Source organism: Dipodomys ordii, unplaced genomic scaffold, assembly GCF_000151885.1.
Source record: "Dipodomys ordii isolate 6190 unplaced genomic scaffold, Dord_2.0 Scaffold10, whole genome shotgun sequence".
Classification (NCBI taxonomy): domain Eukaryota; kingdom Metazoa; phylum Chordata; class Mammalia; order Rodentia; family Heteromyidae; genus Dipodomys; species Dipodomys ordii.
In genome coordinates this window covers 7,169,729-7,192,143 of record NW_012267226.1, presented here as the reverse complement: position 1 = coordinate 7,192,143, position 22,415 = coordinate 7,169,729, and the positions used below count along the sequence as shown (strand labels likewise).

General features: G+C 42.5%; 1 protein-coding gene across 1 annotated transcript in view; it reads left to right on the top strand.

Moving 5' to 3' along the window:
• Positions 1 to 13,137: 13,137 nt before the first annotated feature.
• The window catches only part of Barx2 (BARX homeobox 2), a 76,941-nt gene continuing 67,663 nt past the window's right edge, over positions 13,138 to 22,415 (top strand). Inside the window, exon 1 of the mRNA XM_013009645.1 lies at positions 13,138 to 13,365. Coding sequence (XP_012865099.1) covers positions 13,179 to 13,365 — 187 coding nt within the window. The 5' untranslated portion in view covers positions 13,138 to 13,178. The remainder of the gene's footprint in view (positions 13,366 to 22,415) is intronic.

Genomic DNA, 22,415 nt, shown 5'->3' with positions numbered 1-22,415 from the left:
TTCTAACATATGCAGAGGTCCAGAAGGCTCTGAGTGGATTTGCACAGAGATATTTTGGACCAGTGATTTAGTGTTAGCTCGGCACCTAACACCACTCAGGGATGTAACCCTTTCTTACCAATAGAGGGAGCCATGGTTCCACCACGTAGATGTTGCACTACCATTTCCTCTGGTAGAGGGTGGTAACAGCCTCACAGCAACCCTGAGACAGTCCAGCTGCCTTGGATCCTGCCTGCTTTTCCAAGCAAGTCCATCAGCAAGATCTGCTTGGCGACAAAGCTCAGAATCACGGGCTTGATTTCTGGCAGATGAGAAGTTTGCAAGAGAACTCAGTGCTATCCCAGTTGGCAGCCGAATTTCTACATACTTCTCAACTCATTTTTCAAGCTCAAGAAATTTCTCTTAATTTTAACACGTGATTGGGAGCTATGTTTAGATTACATAGTAGCTAAAGCTTTATGACTCATGATATGGCTCAGGTTTCTGTCAAAAGCCTAACTTTCATGTGTAGTACATTTTATTTATTTTTAGTAGTTGTACAAAGGGGTTTTAAGTCAACATTTCAGTTTATAGTATAATGCATCTTGAGCAGTGTCACCCTGTAGTATCTTTTTATATTAGTCTTCTTTTTTTATTGTTGCTGTTGGTTGTGGGACTTGAACTCAAGACCTGGGGTGCTGTCCCTGAGCTTTTTTGTTCAAGGCTAGCATTCTACTGCTTTGAGTCACAGAACTACATCCAGTTTTCTGGGATTAATTGGAGATGAGTCTCAGGGACTTTTTTTCCTGGACTGGCTTGAACTGTTATCCTCAGATCTCAGCCTTCTGAGTAGCTAGGATTATAGGCCTGAGCGACTGGCTACCAGTTTAATCTCAGTTTTCTTAATGATTAATCTGTCTCGGTGTTTTCAAGGGTTTAGCATTTAAAAAATATAAATAGGGGTGGAAAGAGGAAAATAAAAACTCACAAAGCTAGAATTTATTTATTTTGAAAAATAACTGAGATGACTAAGGAAACATGTTGAAAGTGGATTGTAAAAGTGGGGATATTTAGCAGGCTGGGAAGGTGGCTCAGTGGTAAAGCGCTTGCCTTGCATGCATGAGGCCCTGGGTTCAGTTCCTCAGTACCACATAAGCAGAAAAAGCTGGAAGTGGCGCTGAGGCTCAAGTGGTAGAGAACTAGTCTTCAGCTGAAGAGCTGAGAAACAGCACGCAGGCCCAGAGTTCAGGCCCCACGAGACATGCTCATTTTCATGCCTAGAGCTGCTTTGAGGCACGTATGATATAATAGATGTAAACTTCTGTAAATGCATAATGCAGGTATTATTGAAGAATGCTTTACATTTTTGGACTTAAATATATTTGTTGAACTTAAATAGTATAGTATTTCTGTTTTGGAAAGTGACAAATACTATTTTAAAATAATTAAAACAACATTCAAAACTGGTGTCTAATGCCTGTAATCCTAGGTAGGAAAGTCTATGAGACTCTTATCTCCAATTAACCATCAAAATATCAGAAGTGGAGCTATGACTCAAATGGTTGAGCTCCGTCCTTGAACAAAAATGCTCAGCAAGAGAGCAAGGCACTGAGTTCAAGCCCTAGTACTGGCACAAAACAAACAAACAACCCAAAACTTCAGAAAAGAGAAAAAATTCCTTAAAATACCACTATCAAAAAGATATCTCTATTCATACTTGTAAAAAATACGCCAAACTTTCATTGTATTTGCAATGTAACCAGCATTTGCTGCTTAAATAATTCAGCAACAATAGTTAGCATTTATTGATTGCTGTCAGGTATTGCCTAAAGCTGTATATTTCATTTAATTCCACAAAACTCCAACTGGGGTAAGGAACTGAGGTACCGAGATGTGGTGTAAGAGTTCTCAACTTCTTGTGATTTTTAAACAATCTTACAACTAACATTTCTTTCTGCTTAAAACCTTTCCCATTTTAATGATCTTTTTAGTGATCTGTTTGCTAATCAGTAGCAAAATCAAGAGCACTGCTTGTTTAAAAATGTCAGCTCTCTGCTGGACACCAGTGGCTCATGCCTGTAATCCTAGCTACTCAGGAGGCTGAGATTTGAGGATCACATTTCAAAGTCATCATGAACAAGTAAGTCTGTGAGACTCTTACCTTCAATTTACCACCAAAAAACTGAAAGTAGAGCTGTGGCTCAAGTAAGAGAATATTAACCTTGGGTGAAAAAGTTAAAGGACAGAGCCCACTCCCTGAGTTCAAGCCCCAAGTAGTGCTAAAACAAAAACAAACAAAAATGTCAGTTCTCACATCCACACATTTCTGGAGGAAGAAAGTTAGGAGTTGGTAGTGTCCTCCTTTCATGTAATATGTGTTATCATGTTTGAAAAACCCTGGTTTTGGATTCAACTCCTACACTGGGCTTGCTGGGACGATGTTGGTTTGACGCATTGCCAAGCTGCCCTCCAGAAGTGTCAAGCCAGGTTACATTCCCACAAACAGACAGTGATTCATTTAGGTTCTTTTATGTGGCTCTCCGTGCTCCAGAGCATTACCTTGTAAAAGGTGTCTGGGTTTGTCCTCAGGACAGTGATACATTTGTAGGCTTTTTAGCCTGTGTGTGGAGGGGTGTGTTCTAGAGTCTGAATTGGAAATCAAGAACTTTTAGGGAATCTCTGTTCAGTGACATACTCTCATTTCTTGAACACTCAGTTCAGGTTTGGGTCCTTTTCGCTTTCTCCAAGGCTGTGCCTTCAGGGGCAGGAACCCCTGCTTTTCTAAAATGCTACTAAATAAATAATCTGAGCTTGGCATGGGGACTGGGTATAATTCGGTGGTCCTGTGCATGTTTCGTATGAATGGGAGGCTTCTGAATTCAACCCTTAGTGGTACCAACAAAAACAAAACTAACCAGCGAAATAAATAAAAAATTAAAAAATCCTACTCTGCAATTTCGTTCACAAGAAGTGAACTATGATCTACCGTCCCCTGTGCAGTGTGAGTACTCCTCTTAATCCTGTTCTTCTGCCTTATTCTCTGAAAAGCCTTGATTTTACCAACTTCCTGTGTGCCTTGGTCAAAATGGAAATCTTCCTCTTTGTCCGCATGAGCACAATCCCTTTGCCAGGCCTCAGATTTAGCCTAACATTCCCGTTGTTTCATTTTAAAATAAAGCAAGATTCTATTCATACATCGGCTCTAAATATGATTTCTACTGTTTTTAAAAATTGTCTTCCTTCTACCAAGAGGAATAAATTCCTTTCAATTTGTTTGTCCTTGAAACAAAGAACTACTTTTTCTCCTGAAGGAGACAGACTTTCTTTTTTTAAAATCTAGTTCAGTTACAATTTAACCCTTTGACTATTAAGCTAGAGACACTTAAGTTATACACAGACAGCAGCCTGAGAGATCATGTACTCTGTAATATTCAGTAGGTGTGACTTCAGACCTCATAAAGTTTCTATTATGCATTTATGAAAACAACAGTTGGTAATTGTCTCAGTTTTTTTTTCTAAACTTAAAAAAAAGTACATGTAGACACCAACACCAGTAGCTCCTGCCTTTAATTCTACTACTCAGGAGGCTAAGATCTGAGGATTGTGGTTTGAAGTCAACCCCGGTAGGAAAATCTGTGAGACTCTTATCTTCAATTAAGCACCAAAAGCAAAACAATAAAAAAAAAGCCAGAAGTGGAGTTGTAACTCAAGTTGGTAGAGAATTAGCTATAAGCACAAAAGCTCAGGGACAGTGGACAGGCTCTGAGTTCAAGCTCCGGGACTGACCCTCTACAATGTATATGCTGAGAACAAAGTCACAAAAACTTAGACATGGCTAGGCTACCTGTACTGAATACTGCCCCAAAAGAATATGAAAATATTTTCTTCTACTTTGTTTATTCAAAGGAGAAAACACATAATACAGACTTCTGAACCAAACCATTTTATAGAATATTTCAGATCACAGGATTTTTAGTCTACTTTTTAAGGAGAAAGGAAAAACAAGATAATATACCAGCATATTGGGCTTTTAGAGCTCTCTCTCTCTCTCTCTCTCTCTCTCTCTCTCTCTCTCTCTCTCTCTCTCCATTTCTCCAAGTATTTGCTTCTCTTTGGAGATATGATCATGCGATTCATAAAGATAAGAGTTTGAATTTCCAACTATTCAATGAAGATACAGCATAAGAGACTAAGGAAACCAAAGGACAGCTTGTGCTTGTGCTTGAATTTACAGAGCAGCATTTGGGGCATGGAAAAGCCTGTGGTACAAAACAGTTTTGGTGTATTCCTCATCGTGTATGGAATTTTGTTAATGTGAGGCACACATACACAGGAATGCCGGGGGCTTTCCGGGGAAGGAGCACTGAGCTGTGATTTCTAGTAACACTCCTTTCATTTTTTTTTTCAACATTTTGCAATCACTGATGTGGCTTACTTCTGGCTTGGACCCAACCTTCGGAACATAAAATTCAAATGAGCACAGAATTGTCACTGAGACATGGTAAGTCATCTTAATACTCATTACATTTTGGGCTAGAGATCTATCACATTCTCTCTCTAGCATGCACTGATTATAAAAATCACAACCTCCTTCAGGAATTACTGACTGTAGTCTGGTGTCGGAAGAGAAAACCAAAACCTTTTGAGCTATATCCACTTACTGTCTACCCAAAGAAAACAACTCATTGTTCTGCCTATATAAATGAGTAATTTGACTAATTTTTTCCTCCCCGTCACTTGGCAGAATCTTTTGTTGAACTGATTGAAATGACCAGATGTTTCGGCAGCTTCTGTAGACCTAATCTAAGCGACTCAATAATTGATTTAAGTAAACGTATCAGGGTTTAGACTAGAGGACTGGGGAATTCTCAGTTCTATGATGACTTCAGATTTCATTTATGAAAAGGCAGGCTGCTTGTGTAATTGAAATGCATAAAGATTCGCACCATCTCACTCATTTACTTTGGTAATTTACAGCCTATTTAGAACTGAGCATCCTTGTAACTTCATTACTTTCATCCCCGAAAGTAATGAAGGGGGAAAACAAAAACCACAGCAAAAGAGATCTCTAAAAATTGTCCGGGAGTTCTGTCTGCACAGAGTGAAGTGAAATCAAAATCCTCAGATTAGGGAAAAACTTCAGGCAAAATTTCATAGGAATGAGATGATCCGTTTTCTTGTTTTGTTGTATTTCCTATGAAAGTGTGTTTTATACGAAATGTCTCACATTTTGGGGTTTCTATGTTTTGCTTTGCTCACAGCTGCTGTGTTATAATCTCCATTGGTGGTTAAAAAATTCCTTACATATAATATATGCAGGTTGTCTTCCACTTAAAACTCCGTAACTGTAAGAAATATTTCAAGTTGTAGACTTTTTTTTTTTTTTTTTTTAGGAAATGAAGCAGTCTATGTTTCTCTGCATGCATAAAAGACTGTATTACAAGTGTGACATTTTGAGCTGGAAACCTGCTCAGCTTTCTTGGCTTTTTATTCTCTTGTATTTATATAACGAAGATTGTTTTCAATTGTCTTTTCTTCCCCTTTTGGTTAATTTCTTTTTCTCCATTCAAATAAAAGGGAAAAGAAAAAAATAGCAGAAGTTGGTAGGGTGTGGTCATCAAATGTATGTGTCAGTACACAGAGTAAAATATACTTACAAACACACACACACACACACACACACACACACACACACACACACCTCTGCTCTTCGAAGAAATAGGTGCTTAACACCTGGAATTTGTACAATTTTCTCTTTCTTAAGGACTTGGAGACCAGAAATCACTACATTCTCTGCCAAATTACAGCCAGTGTTCTTGGTAAACGTTCTGTATTAGCATAGTAGTAATCCTGCCAGCAGATTTCTTTAATGGTCCCAAGTTCTCTGCCAGTATTGTTTTTCTCTTGTGCTCAAAGGCAGACTGGCTCTACAGGTCTTTCCCGGTTCTGGTTGACAAAGCAATCTTCTTGTCCCCATTGAACAGCAGATGCTAACAACTCATGATAGCTTGTTCTCTTTGAAATCTTTCCTCTCTGGGTGACTGACTTGTCTTGGGTTGGGGAAGACTATGGATTCTTGAGGCCAGGCAAAAATAAAAAGCTGAGATGATTTGGATGAGATGCCTTGTAATGGGTACGTGATATTGGGATGGTGGACTAAACCTGTAAGAGCTATAAATGACCCACTTTCTTGTAATGGACTAGTTTGACTGACACCTGCAGTTGGGTTGATTCAGGCTGTAGGGCCAGGTTAGTAGAAGTTGGGGACTCCAGGTGGCTAGAAGTATTTTCTTTAATTAACAACAGTAAAGCCCTCTAGGTCAGAATTTCTTGGTTGTTTTGCATTTGGAATACAGACAAAATTCAACTGCAAATGTGAAATGAAGAGGCAGTCTCTGGTGCTTCATAAAATTTTTTGGCATAATATATTTAAATTTTTGTCATAAATAAGTAATACCTCTAAGAGAAGATTTTTTTTCCCTGTATTTTCAAATAAGGCAATGTTAAATATACCTTATGAGGAATTTTATATTTGATCTCATTTGCTTTTATAAAAACTGAATTCTACATGCTTTTTTTTTTTTTTTTTTTTTGGGTCCAGTCGTGGGGCCTGAACTCTGGGCCTGAGTGCTGTCCCTCAGCTCTTCAGCTCAAGGCTAGTGCTCTACCACTTGAGCCACAGCGCCACTTCCAGCTTTTTTCTTTTTGCTTCTGTGGTGCTGAGGAATCGAACCCAGGGCCTCGGGCATGCAAGGCAAGCGCTCTACCACTGAGCCAACTTCCCAGCCCTGAATTCTACATGCTTCTATAGCTATTTTTTGTTTGTTTTTGTTTTTGTGGGGTTTTATTTTTATTTTTTATTTTTAGCTGTTCCTAGGGCTTGAACTCAGGGCTTAGGCACAGTCCCTGAGCAGCTACTGCTCAAGGCCAGTTCTCTACCACTTGAGCCACAGAGCCACTTCCAGCTTTTTCTGAGTAGTTTATTGGAGATAAGAGTCTCACGGACTTTTATGCCTGCGATGGCTTTGTACCTCAAGCCTCAGGTCTCCACCTGCTGAATAGCTATGATTACAAGTGTGAACCACTGATGTCTGGCTCTATCCATACCTGTTTTTGAACTTGGACAAGTCAAGGTAAGAGCTGGGGAGGTGGCAGTGCCCAGGAAGGCATCTCAGAAGACAGGTGTACTTCTTCTTTCCCATACCCCACACTTTTCACTTTGATCTGATGCTCTTTGACAGTTTTGTGATGTGATGTGATGTGTGTGTGTGTGTGTAAACACTGGGGTTTAAACTCAGGGTCTGCACTCTCTGACCCTTAGCTTTGTCCACTCAAGGCTGGCATTCTCTCACTTGAGCCACAGCTCCATTTCCAGCTTTTTGGTGGTTAATTGGAGGTAAGAGTCTCACAGGCTTTCCTGCTAAGGCTGGCTTTGAACCAAGATCGTCAGATCTGTTTCCTGTGTAGCTAGGACTATAGGCATGAGACAGTTGTATCTAGCTTTGTGATTGTGTGTGTGTGTGTGTGCCAACATTGGGATTTGAATGCAGGTCCTTGCACTCTTGTTTGTTTGTTCGTTTCGGCTCAAGGCCAGTGCTTTATAATTCGAGTCACAACACTTCCATGTGATAGGTTTTGATAGAAAATTGATTATTTGATTAAATCCATAAAGGTGGCAGAGGTGACTAGAACTAGTGTTTGGGACAGTATCTCTAAAGGACTCTTTGGCAAACCTGAATTGGCTCTCCTCACCCATCCTGGGGCTGAGGAGTAGAGGTCAGGGAAATTTCTCAGTGACTGGTCTGGGGATGGAACCCAGGTCTACCTGACTCCATTCACTTCCCTTATTCCACACGGCCAGGGCATGATTCCATCATGAGCTTCAAAGGCCATGTCTCTCTTGTGACATCATTTCTAAAGTGAAGAAATGGCAGGTGGTAGTGGTGGAGGAGTCAAAATCAGTGTTGTTTCAAACTTCCCTATCTATTTTCACAATATTATGATAAAGTTCAGGGTATTAAATTTTATTTTCCTGGCTATATCATTTCGGGTAATTGAGACATAAGGGTATTTGCAGAAATGACTTTACAAAGAGAAAGAATCCTCAAATCTTAATCTGTACACAAAGCTTCTCAAAAATTGGAAATACCTATACATCTTCCTACACATGTCCAGTGCTTTGTAGATGATATAGTGTACTGTCTAGGTTTTGGGATTTTTTTTTTTTGCAATTTAAAATAGGTTTTTGAGGCAGGAGAGAAGGCTCTAGTTAGCTCATTTGTCAGGTGGATTGCATTTTTCCTCTCTCTTCAAAAGATACCTTCCAATGTAGGAGAGCAGCTTTGTAAATTAATATCATCATTAAAAATAAGCTGCCCTCCTTATCCACACCCTTTGACTTGTTATTCGAGGCTGCTGTGTGGGCAGCTCAGACAGCCAGCAGTCTTGGCATGGGCCCTGGGGCTCAGGGGAATATTAACTTACAAGGCTTTCCCTATTTTGCTTTTACATGTCTGAAATGATTTCAAAATGTAGCGGCTGAAATACAAGTTACTAAATGCACTTAAATAGAAGGTAAGAAGTGCTTCTGGCCCCTCCCGCACCCTTTGGAGTAAAGATGGTGAGGAAATGAGTGTGTTTAGCCTTAGGATGCCCTGGGTACTTTTGAATATTTATAACACATAGCTCAAGATTAGCAAAGGATAGGTAACTAACAGACTGTCGAGGGCTACATATAACTTAAGTGTTATAAACATGTGTATATATATGTACATACAACTTAAGATAAAAAAAATCAATGTTTGTTTTTTTAAAAAGCTAAACTTCAAGAGTTCTTGGTGAGTGGCGTTACTGGATGTGAGATAGAAAGGGAAAGAGGCAGTCTTTGGGTTTTAGTTGTCAGAGCCCCTAGCTCTAACTTTACAAAGGTGTCCTTAACCCTTTTTGATTGGGCTCAGTCCCTAAGATAGACTGGGAAGGAGTGGTTTGCTACAGCCCTCAACCCCAGGAGGCTGTGAACGTCCCCATTTCTTTCATCAGTCTGGCCTTCCATTGGTGTTCCTCTGTGGGTGCAGGGGCAGATACTGCCTGGGGTCCTTCCCTGGAGATTGAGTAGTGTCTGTGGGTCTCCAGCAGCTGGAAAAGGTTTGAATGCTTGGCAGATGTTTGCTGTTCCAGCCACTTCATTATCCTTGAAAACAAAACCCCTGGCTATTCTGACCAGAGTTCCTCTTTGTGATTGACAGCTAGGCTGTGCTTCCTCCCTCCCACAGAAGTACTTTATGGTCTGAAAGCCACAGCCAGGGAGTGAAAGAGGGGCATGGGAGCAGAAAGAGAATTGGGCTAGATGCCACAGCTAAAAGCCCAAATTATCAAGGCAAGAGGAGAGACTCATTTAAAGAGAAAGACAAATTTAGTACAACTAATTAAGATTTGATGTCCCATCAAACACATTATATAATTTAGTTTTCCCAGCTTTCAGAAATTCATGTATGCATGACACATTTACTGCGGGCCACCATGTGCCAGGTGCCATGTGGGTATTGGTGATGGGTGTAGATAATATGGCGAAGACCATTGGCTCACCAGAAGATCATTGTCCAGTGTGCAATTCACATGTATAGAGACACTTTAAGTAAACGAAGAGCTGGGTGTATATGGGAGGAATGGCAATGGGCAGCCTTAGGGAGTGCGAAAACTGCTTCAGGGAGGAGGTGACATTTGAGAAGTGTCTAGAACTCGTTTTTCTGGAGGAGGAGATGGAGTGCTTAGGGCATTCTCATTAGAGGGAGCAAGCTTGTATAAAGATGCGTATTATGAAAGTCCAACCTTGCAAAGTAGGTATTATGATTACCATTAACAAATGGAAAAAAATAGAAGCTCCATTTAGGTTATGAGCAGCTGAGTGAAGGCTGGACTCCAAGATCCGAAATCTCCCAATTCTGCTTTTGGGGATTTGTGCTCACAGGTCCACCCTTTGACATTTCTTTCCTCTGCAGTAGAATACAGAAAGAAAAAAAAAACTCGAAAACTCAAATGGCTGATTGGAATGCGCTATTTCCCTTTAATTTTTTTAAACTTATCTTTAAGTTGGGGCACACAGGGGTTTCGTGTCAGTTCATGAGGACAATGCATCTGGATCAATGTCACCCCTTCCATAATTCTCCCAGATCTCAGCCCCATCCATCCCCTCAATTTATCCGGTCTCATTTCTACAGATGTCCCCCGAACAATATGACTGTCTTCACCCATAGCGCTCCCCCTTCGTTTATTTCAAATCTCCTATTCCCAGAGTTTTACTTCTTTAGCTATTAAAACTCCGCAGACTTCAAAAAAGTCAAATCCTAGGGAGTGTCTGGGAGAATTGTGTGCCCGTGGCTCATTCTGTCCAAGTTAGGAGTTGAGGGGGGAAAAGGGGGCGCAGCCGGCAGAGGGACAAAGCTGGTTGGAGGGCAATTCCTGATCTCCTGGGGCGAGTAGTCTTCCACACTATCCACGCTGAAGATTTTCCGCGTGGCGTTGTCACCAGGCACCCCCACCTTCGACCTCCTTTTGGAGAAAAGGGAGGAGAATTAGAAGAAAAGAAAGAAAATGGAGCAAAAGATGCGCTACAGGGAGAAAAGAGGGAGGACAGATCCGACTGAGAGAAAGGAGAAAAGACAAGTAGAAAGTTCGACAGGAGTGGAGGCCAAAAGGGGCGGCGGGGGGGGGGAGGGGGTTGCAATGGAGAAAGGGAGAAACGGGAAGGAAAATAAAAACCAACACACCCACAAAATTCCGCGAGGGGCAGGAGGAATGGGAAGGACTGGCGAGGGAAAAACAGTTGAGGAAAAGCCCCAGGGTCGGGGAAGAGGAGGCCGGACTGTGGGTCTTCGGTACGCACAGAGTGGGGCCTGTCATTGCCTAAACGCGTAACGCGCAGCCCTGGTGCTGCTCAGTCTCGGTGCGACCCGCACGCGCGCGCGGGCCTCGGAGCGCTCCACGTCCGCCCCGCAGTCAGCCCTTCTACACTCAGATCCGTTTCAAATTCTCCGTTCTTGGTGGCTGCCGACAGCTCCGCACTTTTCTGGGGGGCGAGGCAGGGGAAGGCAAATAGAGCGATTATCGCTGCGCCCTGCCCTCGGGGATCCAGCCGGGGTTCCCGGAGCAGGGGCTTCCTGTCCTACCCTTGGGTGCTGGAGCGGGGTGTTGGCGGCGCCGAGGTTGAGTGAAAAGAGTTCTGGGTCAACAACCCTGACAATCCGCAGGTCACAGGGTCAACCGCAAAAGCTGGGGAACGCGCACAGGCCAGGGCGGGGTGGGGTGGGGGTGAGGGTGTGAGGTGGACCCCAGGGCTGTGCGGCTGAACGTGCGCCGCCGCTGAGACATCTGGAGACAATTCTCACGGGCCCTCGAGCCGCCTCGGCACGGAGGAAAATAACTAAAAACAATTCTAAATGGAGAATCAGGACACACGAAACACTGGGAAATGGAAGTCTTCAATAGATGCTGCGGGCTAAAAGCTGGGGGGCCTGACCCTCTCTGTTAATAGCAACTTTCCCTAAGTGTCTAATTATTACTTCTCCAAGTCCGATCGTTCCTCTGGGTTTAATCACCGGCCCAGGCGCGCGCCCACTCGCTCCCCCCCCCCTCCCCCGGCTTCCAAACCCCTCAGGGCAAGCAGCTCCGAGGAGCTGCGGGAAACTCGTGGCCACTTCCAGGTTGCTAACAGTGAGGAAATCCCAACCGTCCCAGTCCACCATACTGGGACTGTAGAGTGACTTTGCTTTCCAGCCCCGCCGCCTATCGATTTCGAGACAAAAATCGTGGAAACGAGTGTGCCTCCTCTATTTCCCGTCGACTGCTGCGTTTGCCGGGGCTTGCGGCAGCCGTCCGGGGCGCGGAAGCTGCGGGAAGGTATCCTCAACCCAGTGATTACGATCGAAAACAAGTTAGCGCAAATAAACACCGGGGATACACTCAGAGGTTGGGGGCCACAGAAAGAAGACGGCAACCCCCCAAATAAATATCATCTACGCGGTTACCCGAGTTCTACCCCGTGGCAAACGTCCTGGGGGTGAAATTCAGGTAGCTGGGCGGGGGAGTTGGGTGCTTGGAAGCAAGAATTGGGGCTGAAAGGCCGCCAGCGCCCCGAAATGGCGATGTCTGGCCCCTTCTGGTAAGGAAACGTATTGATAATTTAAAAGTTAACAAAACAAAACACCCGCATCCTTTAATTACTTTATTTTGCAGCTTATTATTGGGGTAACGGATTGTCCCTGGTCACTGTCTATGGTCACTGATCGTTTGGGATCCTGGTGGAGCGGTCAAGTTCACAAACTCGGCGCAAACGCCTCCTGCGTGGAGCGCACGAGTTTGGCGCGGGCAGCTTCGAGGCTGCAAGCCGAGAAAAGAAATCCGTGGTGAAGAAATGGCCAAAGGGGGTGGAGAAGAAAAAAACACCGGGGTCCTCGGGAGGTACCTGGAAGTGTGGCCCGCAGTCCAGAGGAGGACTAGGGTTCTTTCTAGAAAGACCTCTTGACCTTTGAATCTGCCGGATTCCAGGTTAAGCGGGGCCCGCGGGTGCAGCACTTGACTGGCAGCGGGGCGCGCGCGCTTGGAGACCCGCTTGGAAAACGCAGCCTGCTGAGGCCTGGGCTGCTCGAGGGGGCGGCGCGCGCGGCCAGCACTGCGCGCACACGCGCGCGCGCACAGCTGAGCACACACCTGGAGTTCGTGGGGGAGGGGGTGGCGAGGAGGAGGAGAGCCAAAACGAATGTCTTAAAATAGAGAGCCGGGCAGTGTCTAGCGCTCTGAGCGAAAGCGCTAGACGCTGACAACCGAGAGGAGGCGAGGGAGAGTGGCTTAAGCGCGCCGGTCGGGCCCCATCGCTTGATCGCCTGGGTAGGAGTGGGTGCCGACGCCCCTCGGCTTGCACTCAGCACCTGGCCCTGCAGGAAATTCTCGCTGATTGACAGCTGCGGTGTCCCAAAAAGGCTAGCCAAAGATGCTGCTGATCTGCGGGTGGGTGTAGACGCGCAGTCGGGCGCGCCCGTGCCTGCTCCCCTCCGCGCGCCTGGCGCGCCCCGCCGCCCGTCCCGCCGCAGAGGAGCGGGGCTCAGGCCCCCGGCCGCGCGCCAGCCTCTGGGGTCACCCCCGCTCCCCGCCGACCCCGCACTCCCAGCCGCGTTCGGGTCTGCGGGCGCTCGTCGCGGCTCACCATGCACTGCCACGCCGAACTGAGACTGAGTTCGCCGGGCCAGCTCAAAGCAGCCAGGCGGCGCTACAAGACTTTCATGATCGACGAGATCCTCTCCAAGGAGACCTGCGACTACTTTGAGAAACTTTCCCTCTACTCCGTGTGCCCGTCGCTGGTCGTACGACCCAAGCCCCTGCATTCCTGTACGGGTAAGACACCCCGCCGGGAGATGAGTAGGGTGCGGTGGCTTTAGCGCCCCGGTGGGTCGGTCGGTCTCCTCTGTTTTCCGACCAGAGGGCAAAAAGAAGAGTCAAGGGATTCTTTTCTTGCGCCCTTGTAAGGAAACTTAACCTGGACACTAGCGGTGGGCATCTGCTTCAAGGCCTGGAAGGGCCAGAAAGATGTCTGCCTGTCCCAGGACTGGAAATCAAGCAAAGGCAGTGCTTTTCTTCCTTGGGCTCAGAGGACAACATTTACTTCCTTCTTTCCCCGCACCGCTGTGGTTTCCAGTTAGAAAATTCAAACTCGACCTAACTCAGCACCCAAGTCTTATTTCGGGAAGTGGGGTTGTGAGTTTCCACTTGAGCATGGATGGTCTTTCTTCTCGCCTGGAGTTAGCTTGTCCAACTTCGGGTGTCTCCACTGATAATTTTTACAAGTTTAATTGGTGCCCAGGAATTCACGACAAAGTTGTTTAGGTTGAGTTCTTAAAATGATCTCCCTTTGGTCAAGTAGTTTTAAGAGTACATTGAATTTGTGGCCCAATCTGAGGGAGAAACTAATCTCCCCCATTTGTCTTTAGTAAATAAAACCTATAATACGAACAATAAAAATATCCCTCAAATCTGTTTCCCTCTCCTCAAAGAAGCTAAGATGAGTAGGAAAGAGAAACAGAAAAAACAAATTTGGAAAAAATAGATCTGTGAAGAATATAAAGCCAAAGGCATTTGAAAAAGTGCCACAAGAAAAGTTCCAAGTTACAGAATGCCTTGGCATTGTCAGTATTTAGGCTATGAAAATGTGGGTGTAGCAAAAAAAAAAAAAGCTGAAGCAATTTTTATCAAAGAAGTTGACCTGCTTTTCATTAAAGGTAAACATTTAGTGCATTCCAAACCAAAAGCACCTTTGAGGTTATGTTTGTTGTATAGCTGGCATGAAATGTTAATTAAGCTATACTTGCATTGAAAAGGTGAAGAATCTTGCCAACAGTGGTTTTGAAAGACTTTGTGAAACATTCACTAGTATATATAGTGTTTGTACTCCTCGGTTTTTCATCTTGAATCTATTGATGGTTCCTGTAGGTTAACTGGTAAATATATATAATAAATACACACCATGGAATTGTTTTAAAATCTGTGCATTTGGATATGAAATACCAAATGACAACTACTTGCTAATACTTTTTTTGTTAACAGTTTGTCTCCAGGATAGAATAGTGGAGCCTGTCGACCCATAACAAACATTGCAATACTGAATATTTTTATAAATATATTATAGTTTATAATATATTCTACTCCATATAATATATAAGCATATGTTTTATATATATATATGAAATAAGAAATGAGAAATTTTAGGAACAAGAGAGGTAGACTTGATGTTGAGGTTTTTACATTAGTGTATCTGCTATGTGTGATGCCCTGTCTGACTGTTTGCAAGGAGAAGTAGGCTAAATCTTCTTTTGAGAACAACCATTTGCTATAATAACTCAAAATCCTTTGAAGAAAAAAGAGAATTTATTCAAATCACAACTCTTAAGGCACCCTGCTCAATCACTGCCTTTGTGAAGAGGAGGGGGGGGTCCCAGGACAAAACACAACTTCTAAGTATCTTGGGAGGCTGAATTTCAGTCCTTTTGCTTTAACTTGAAGGCAGCTTTTCTTGGCTTAGAAGAGTCACAGAATTGGATCATAGAACATAGAATAAAATATGCAAGGAAAGGAGCAGTAAGTAGGCTCAGAAAATTGTTGTTCCATTAGAGTAGGCTGAGTAAGTTCTGTGATTTATTGATTTCTCAGTGTGGAAATAAAATAGGAGAAAACACAGTGATTCACAGGTAGATTTATGGGTGTTACAAGTGAGGTGACATGTATCTCAGGCTTAAGGTTTGTTCAGTCGTGTGTTTCTAGAAGTTCATTGATGGTTGGGGGTAGACAGTGGTTGTTAGCACTGATTTTCTTTGTCCCCTCCCTCCTTTTTTGTACTTTCTTTCTTTAGTATTCCGGTCTACATGCGCTGTGATTTTTCTCTAGTTGAAGAGACTTAAAATGTAGAATCTTGGATTTGCCGGAGGAATTAAACTCATAAAAACTGGCTACAATACTCCCAACTTTCGGATCATAAGCTTCCTGTGAGTTTATGGTTACAGCTAAAGCCTTATGTGTATTAGGTCATGGGAATCCCATTAGCGACTTCTTGAGATTTTTTTTTTTGGTTGCAAATTTGATACTTTCAAAGCAGTTTTGTTGTTTCTAGCAGTTGAATTCAGGGTCAAAAATTATTTTAGATGGAAAGAATATAATCTTTTGAAAATTAACTGAAAATAGTGACAATAAGTTGCTGACATCCATAGTGAAACTGTAATTTCTTTCTTTTTTCTTTTGTGAGTGGTGGGGAGAGGAGCTGGATAGAAATGGTTAGCCCTTTTGGTAGAAGTAATCTAGACAAAGTTCAAACCAAGTGCAAGTCATATGTTGGAAATAGAATTACTGAACTTTTCTCGTCCTTTTATTTGTTCACCTGGGGTTTAAATAACGGCAACAGAAGTGAACTCTATCAGGAAAATAATGAAAACTAAGATTTGACATTTCCTCAAAATTGAGTTAACAGCACATATAATAAATACATATAGTTGAGATGGAAAGAATACTTCAGCATGCAGAAAATATGTACATAAGAAGCAGTCCATGCTGTTTGGATTTAGCAATCCCAATGTCAATTTACTATATTGAATCTCCTCAGGCAGAAGAGTGTGTAGTCAAGTAAACAGAGGAATGGAAATATTTTTAATTAGGCAGATAATCATTCGACAGTAATTTATTACTAAACACTTCACCCTCGACGGAATATGCACCTTCAAAATTTATTTCTTTTAACAGGCATTTCTTCTAACCTCAATCATTTTAGTTCCAGAAAGTGGTCTTGCATTTTCCTGTTTCTTCGTAGATCATTTAACATAGACATTTAGAAAGGGAATCCTTTCCTTCCAAGCCAAACTAAAGGCAAGTTTATCATTAAGCTAAAATTAATGCTGAAGAAAGCTTTCTTTTAAAATATAGTATTTACAGTTATCTTACAGTCTTAACAAAATGAATACCAGAAAAATGGAACTTGAGGTGTTGGGATGGGAGTGGGGGTCAAGGGGAGAGAGGTAGATTTATGAAGAGAGGAAGTGTTGGAAGTGAAAATGGAACTAGGAAAATTGCAGGGATAGATGGCATTGAGAGTGCTGGGGACTAATGAAGAAAAGGGTGGCACTGATCAGGATGCATTATCCACAGAAACTGACACATGAAATTGAATCCCTCTGTATAACTAAAGGTGATAAAAAATGATTTTTAACTATTGTTATTTAGGTCAATGGTGAGGTTTAGACTATGTTTAGAATAGTTTAGTATATGAAAATGTGGTTTTATCTTAAAACCTGATAGCAGTAATCCCTATTTAGAATAGAAATATATGGGCAGTTATTGAGGATCATTATTTATAAACATTAGCATGGTGACAGTGATTGAAAGGACCCTTGATGGGTCTTTTATGGATGCTATTTGACGGTAGGGTGTATTGCTGTCCTTTTCTAGTTATGATCAATGTTTAGTGGTTAAAAAAAGTCACTTGGACAAAGCTGGTTCCTTAAGATGGGGCTGGCAGGGGGGACATTGGTTTTGTCACTTTCAAAGGTGATACCTTTAAATACAATCTTTAGGAATGGGGGGGGGCAGGAGGTAGTAAATTGAGAAGTAGTTGGCAAAAAAAGTAATTTGTTTTCCCAGAACAAGAATGTAACAATTTACCTTAAGAGTTTTCATATGGGATACTGATAGACAAACGTGCAGTAGTAACTACTTAGAATTTATTGTAGCCATTTATACTTGCTAGAATGATGCTACTTTTGGGGTGAAGGGAGTATAGATATTTTGAGAGTCTGCAGCCATGTGACCTTTTCTTATTCCGCTTAAACTTTGCCATTTAACTCTATCCTCTCTCTAGCAAAATGGTTCTGTTGAATCTGTTTTGGGTCTGCAGTAGTGGGTCCCACAGGTCTGGCTCTGGTTTAGAGATGGAGGAGGTCATAAAGGTCAATCTCCTCAAGTAGATGATCCTTTTCTTCAAAGTCCTGTGGTTGCAGCCATTTTCAAGAGTTACAGTCCAGCGTTTATGCCATGGTCCAGGTCAGGGTGCTTGAAAACCAGGAAGGGTTTTCTATCTTGGTTACACACCCGGGATAAACTTGTGCTGTCACACCCAGGGGACACTAAACCAGCCAATTAAAGGGGGAATTTGAGAAAGGGCGATTATCTTAGGAGGTGGCATTGGGAACATTTTATCCTTTGGTGGGTCTTAGAGAAACGAGTTCTCTGGGGTGGTGTCCTTGAGTGCATTCATCACAAAGAATTGTATGTCATTTTGTTGAGCCATTAAATGAAATGGAGACAATGTGTGATGGCTTCTTGGGGAGAGAGAGAGCAGAGCCGGCCACTGGAACATGAAATAAGGTCCACTGAGTGTCTAAATCTCAGCTTCGTCTTCTAGTCGGAGTCGACAACCTATAGGATCTTGGGAACCTGAGAGATGGGCCTTGGAATGTTAATGTAGAAACATAAACTAAGGTCTGGGAAAATGATCATTATCAGCACACATTTGTATTTCTGCCAGAGGCAAACAAGCTTTTATTAGCAATTACTTATAACTGCTTCTCTTGTTCCCATTCTAAGGGTAAATAAATTGAGTGACACCAGGGATCCAGGACTTATCCCAGGTCAGAATGAGCAGTTAGTTCACTACTGCTTAAAATTTGCAATCCCTTTGTTAAGCCCCTTTGAGGGGTTTCTTAGCAAGTGTTTTAACTGAGCAGTGTCTCCATTAGTTCTTGTTTTTTCTAATAACAAATGGGAAAATGATTGGATGCTAGTCACAAGCTGAAATGATACCTTTAACATCATTAGCCATTAGACTCACCAAATATTTGTATTTGTTATGTGATGATATTGTCCTTGAGTCCTTTATTTTTTTAAACTTACTGTAAATCTTGACTAGCAGTTGAGGTGTATTAAAAATCTCTTTACTGACCGATGAACTACTCCTAAACCTCCCTTTATAGTTTACTAGAGAACATAATGGATGATCTGGACTGGGAGAGGGGACATGGTGGCAGTCTTATAGTTTTGTGTTTGAAGTGGAATTTTGTTCGGACCTTTACCTATAGGGTGTTCTCAACATGAGCCTTGTTAAATTAGCCTCAGTAAGCACAAGTCAAGTGAAACTGTATTTGTAAACCTCTTTACGAGGCCAATTTCTGTAAGAAATCGTGTTTTCTTTTCTTTTCTTTTTTTTCCTGGATGGAAGGGCAAATAGGTCCTGCAAGCATGGGCAGTATTAAAATGGTTTGGTTTAGTAAAATACTGGAGTTAAAGTACAGAGACCATTAAATGAAACATATCTCAGCCCTCTATATGAGAAGCAATTAAGGTCTGAAAATGTGTAAATTGTAAAGAAAGATCAGAAGGAAAAAAAGAGAAACTGGGGAGGGGGGAGGGAAAATGGGTTTCTTTGAAATACTTGAGGCCAGAAAGTCCAGCCTTTGTCCTAAGGTATTCTTCCGAGTGGCTATATAGGCTAAACTGAGGTTGACCGTGCAATTCTTACTCACAGATAAGAAATAGCTAACACTGGATCTGCTTGGATGCATGCTGGGGTCCTTGAAGGGACATACCTGGAGGGTGGTGTTTAGTTCACTGGGGAGGACTGCCTAAATGTTAAAGTAATAGCATTTGGAGGGACTCTGTGCCCGTTGTTTGGAATCCAGGCAGCGGAAGGAACACAGATAGAAAGTGAGGTAGCCACAGTCTTAGGTTCCCTCATGTGTATTATTAGGCTAGTGGCTTTTTATGGGAGTCATGGAACAACCCCTGAATACTTTCAGAGAAGAGTGGGGTCCCATGGCTAATCCTGTTGACCACTTCTTCACTGGCTGTGTCTGGAGGGCTGCAAAAACTTGAGGGCGATATAGATATGTCAGCTTTGTTTCCATCCTTACTTGTGACTGCTGCTTTGACCCTCCTGTTCTTGTGGAGTTAGTGTTGCTAGTCTGGCTTGGAGATAGACTCACAGATATATCTGCTAGCTGCTAATGAACTTTATAAAGCTCTCAGGTGTTCCTAGAATGGTCGCCAGCCACTGTGCAGCAGGAGAGAGGGTTAAGGGGGCAGCATTTCCCTGGAAGGATCGTGACTAGGAAGAAAAGAAAAGGATGGAAGGGATTTGCATGGACTATTCATGGAAAAGCCCATCCACCTGCTTTGATGGTACTTGCCTCAGATATGGCTGCCTGAGAATTGGGAAAGGTGTTTCCTTTCTGTAACCTGGGTGGCAGAATTAGGATTTATTAATTCCAAGGCTCAGAGAAGAGGACCTTGTACAAACTTAGTGACATTAGCAAAATAAATACTCTCCAGGAAGATAGGTCGTTGTTTTTGTTTGTTGCCACCTCCTCTCCACTTTTTTTTCTTTAACAGAAAACCTTTGTAAACCCTCAGGATTTAACTTATTTTTATTGCAGTTTAATACCAGAAAAAAAGTCTTGTTAAAATAAATGCTCTAAAAAAAAACACAGTTAATTTTCCATTACAGCGTCTAATTACTCATCCGCGCTAGAGCGTTTTTATATGGCAATTTAAGTTCTTGAAAGTGGAGACTTGGCACGTGTGTAAGGAAGAAAGCCTTACACCTAGATAGATACTAAAGACGATGGACTCTATTCTATTGAAGCTGGAGCTGAGTCTGGCCTATGATTGCTCAGCAGGGTTGGAGAGCACGCCTCTGTTCTAAGGGAAGTCTCTTGTGTCTGTAGTGCCAGTTGAAATCAAACACGGAGGAGATAAATCTGAACTTCAGATGATGTGCAAGTACAGCGGAGAGGGCCCTCTGCCAGTCCCCAGTGGGGGCTGATGTCAGGATTACTTGATAGGCCTGCAGAGTAGCTAGATATGCTTTCTGACTCCACTGGCTGAGGTCACAAAGTTGAAAATGGCCTTCCTCCAGGAAGAGGTCAGGATGTGAGTGGAGAAAGGCCAGTTTGGAAGGTTCTTAAACTAAATGTGTCATGAATCCAAGCAGATGCTTTAAAACATTTTTTTTAATTGTTGTTGTTGTTCTCTGTAGCTTAATGATATGTCTCTTCTTAGGTATGCGTTCTGCTTAACAGGAGAGAGAAAGGTTTTCAACAGGTAAATATTCATTGTTTGGGTGGCTGCTGCCTTAGTGATATCAGGGTATTATTGACCACTGATTCATCAGCACTCAACTTAGGAAGCTGGGCACTGATGGCTCATGCCTGTAATCTTAGTTATTCAAGAGACTGGTATCTGAGGATCAAGGTTTAAAGCCAGCACAGAAAGACAAATCCTCCAAAATCTTATCTCCAGTTAACCAGCAAACAACAACTACATCACAAAAACACAAAAGCTGGAAATGGAGATGTGGCTCAAGTGGTGGAGCATCAGCCTTAAGTTGAAAAAGCCAAAGGAGAGTGTGATGCTTTGACTTTGAGCTCCAGTATGGACATACAAAAACCAAACAAAGCAAGCAAACAAAATCTCCAACAACCATTCTCCCCGCAAAGCCCAATTAAAACAAAGCCCAGAGCAAACAAGAATCCCACTCAGTTTGGGCCTTGATAAGCAATAGACTGCCCTTTTAGTTTTTGTATTTGAGGATCACTGGGGAGATGTGGGGAAATAGAGTGTTTTGGGGCCTGGTGAAATTTCATGGAAGCCTGGTTGTATTCTCATCCCAGGAAATATTTGGGCACAGAAGGTCTTGGGAGGGAGAGAGTGGGGAAGAGAGGTGGGAGGCCCTCCCACCTTCCTCTTTCCCAGAGTCCCCTTCACTATGTGACTTAACCACTGCTTAGCTAGAGGATAATGGTCCATTCACAAACAAGATCACAGGCACATGTGGATTGTGTTTAGTTCACACAATACCTCGCTTAGGTTGTCGACTTTGTACATTTCCCTAATGGAACCTTATAAATAGCAGAACACGATAGTATATCTTTTTATCTTGGGGAAATATCTTGAGCAAGGAGAGTTGCTCAGATTCCTCTCACAGAGTTTATCCAAAAGGGACTCCAAACTCGGGAGAAATGCCAGAAACACTTCATTCTTGACTCATCTTATGCATATGTATAACAACCTGAGTAATACTATTTTTTTGATTGTTTCACATGTCACACCACTTTTAGTTAAGTGCTTTTTGATTGGTTTCACAACATCTCTAAGAGGTAGCTATTATTTTATTTCCACTTTGCTCATGAGAACCTGTGAAGTTGAGTAATTTTACCAAAGACATAGAATATAGAGAGATTCCTTAAAAAGCAGGGAGGTGAAAGGCAAGTGGTGAAGTGGGCAAAGTCTACAATCCATTGGGCTACCCATAAATATGAAGGTCAAAATGGCGAATAGAGTAGATAGATGCTCAGATTCAGTGTGTACAAGAATACTAAAGTAAAATGGGAAACTGTTTTCATTCCCATCAGTTAGGCCTTTGCCTATCTGGCAAACTCAGTTGAGGACAAAGATGTGGAACAACATCTTTTCCTTACAAATATTGATGAAGGAAATGTTATTTAGTTTGATTACTTCTGGAATCCTAGTGTGTGTGTGTGTGTGTGTGTGTGTGTGTTTTGCTGGGGATCAACTCAGGACCTTGTACACGCTGAGCAGAAACTGAGTGATAGCATTCCTCTTCCCCAGTATGGTTATTTTGGAGAGCAGTTGGTAATTGTCAATAAAAGCTGCAGATGGCACCTACTCTTCAACTGAGTCGTTCCAATTTTGTGTCTGTAGGTATGTGTGAAAGGATGCTCTGTAAGAATGTTCATTTCTTTTTTTTTGATGATCAGTATAATTATTTTATTTATTATTTATTTTATTTTATTTTATTTGTGAAGATACTGTACAGAGGGGTTACAATTACATGGGCAGGATAATGCGTACATTTCTTACCAAGCATTGCAGCCTCCTCCTTTGGTTTACCCTTC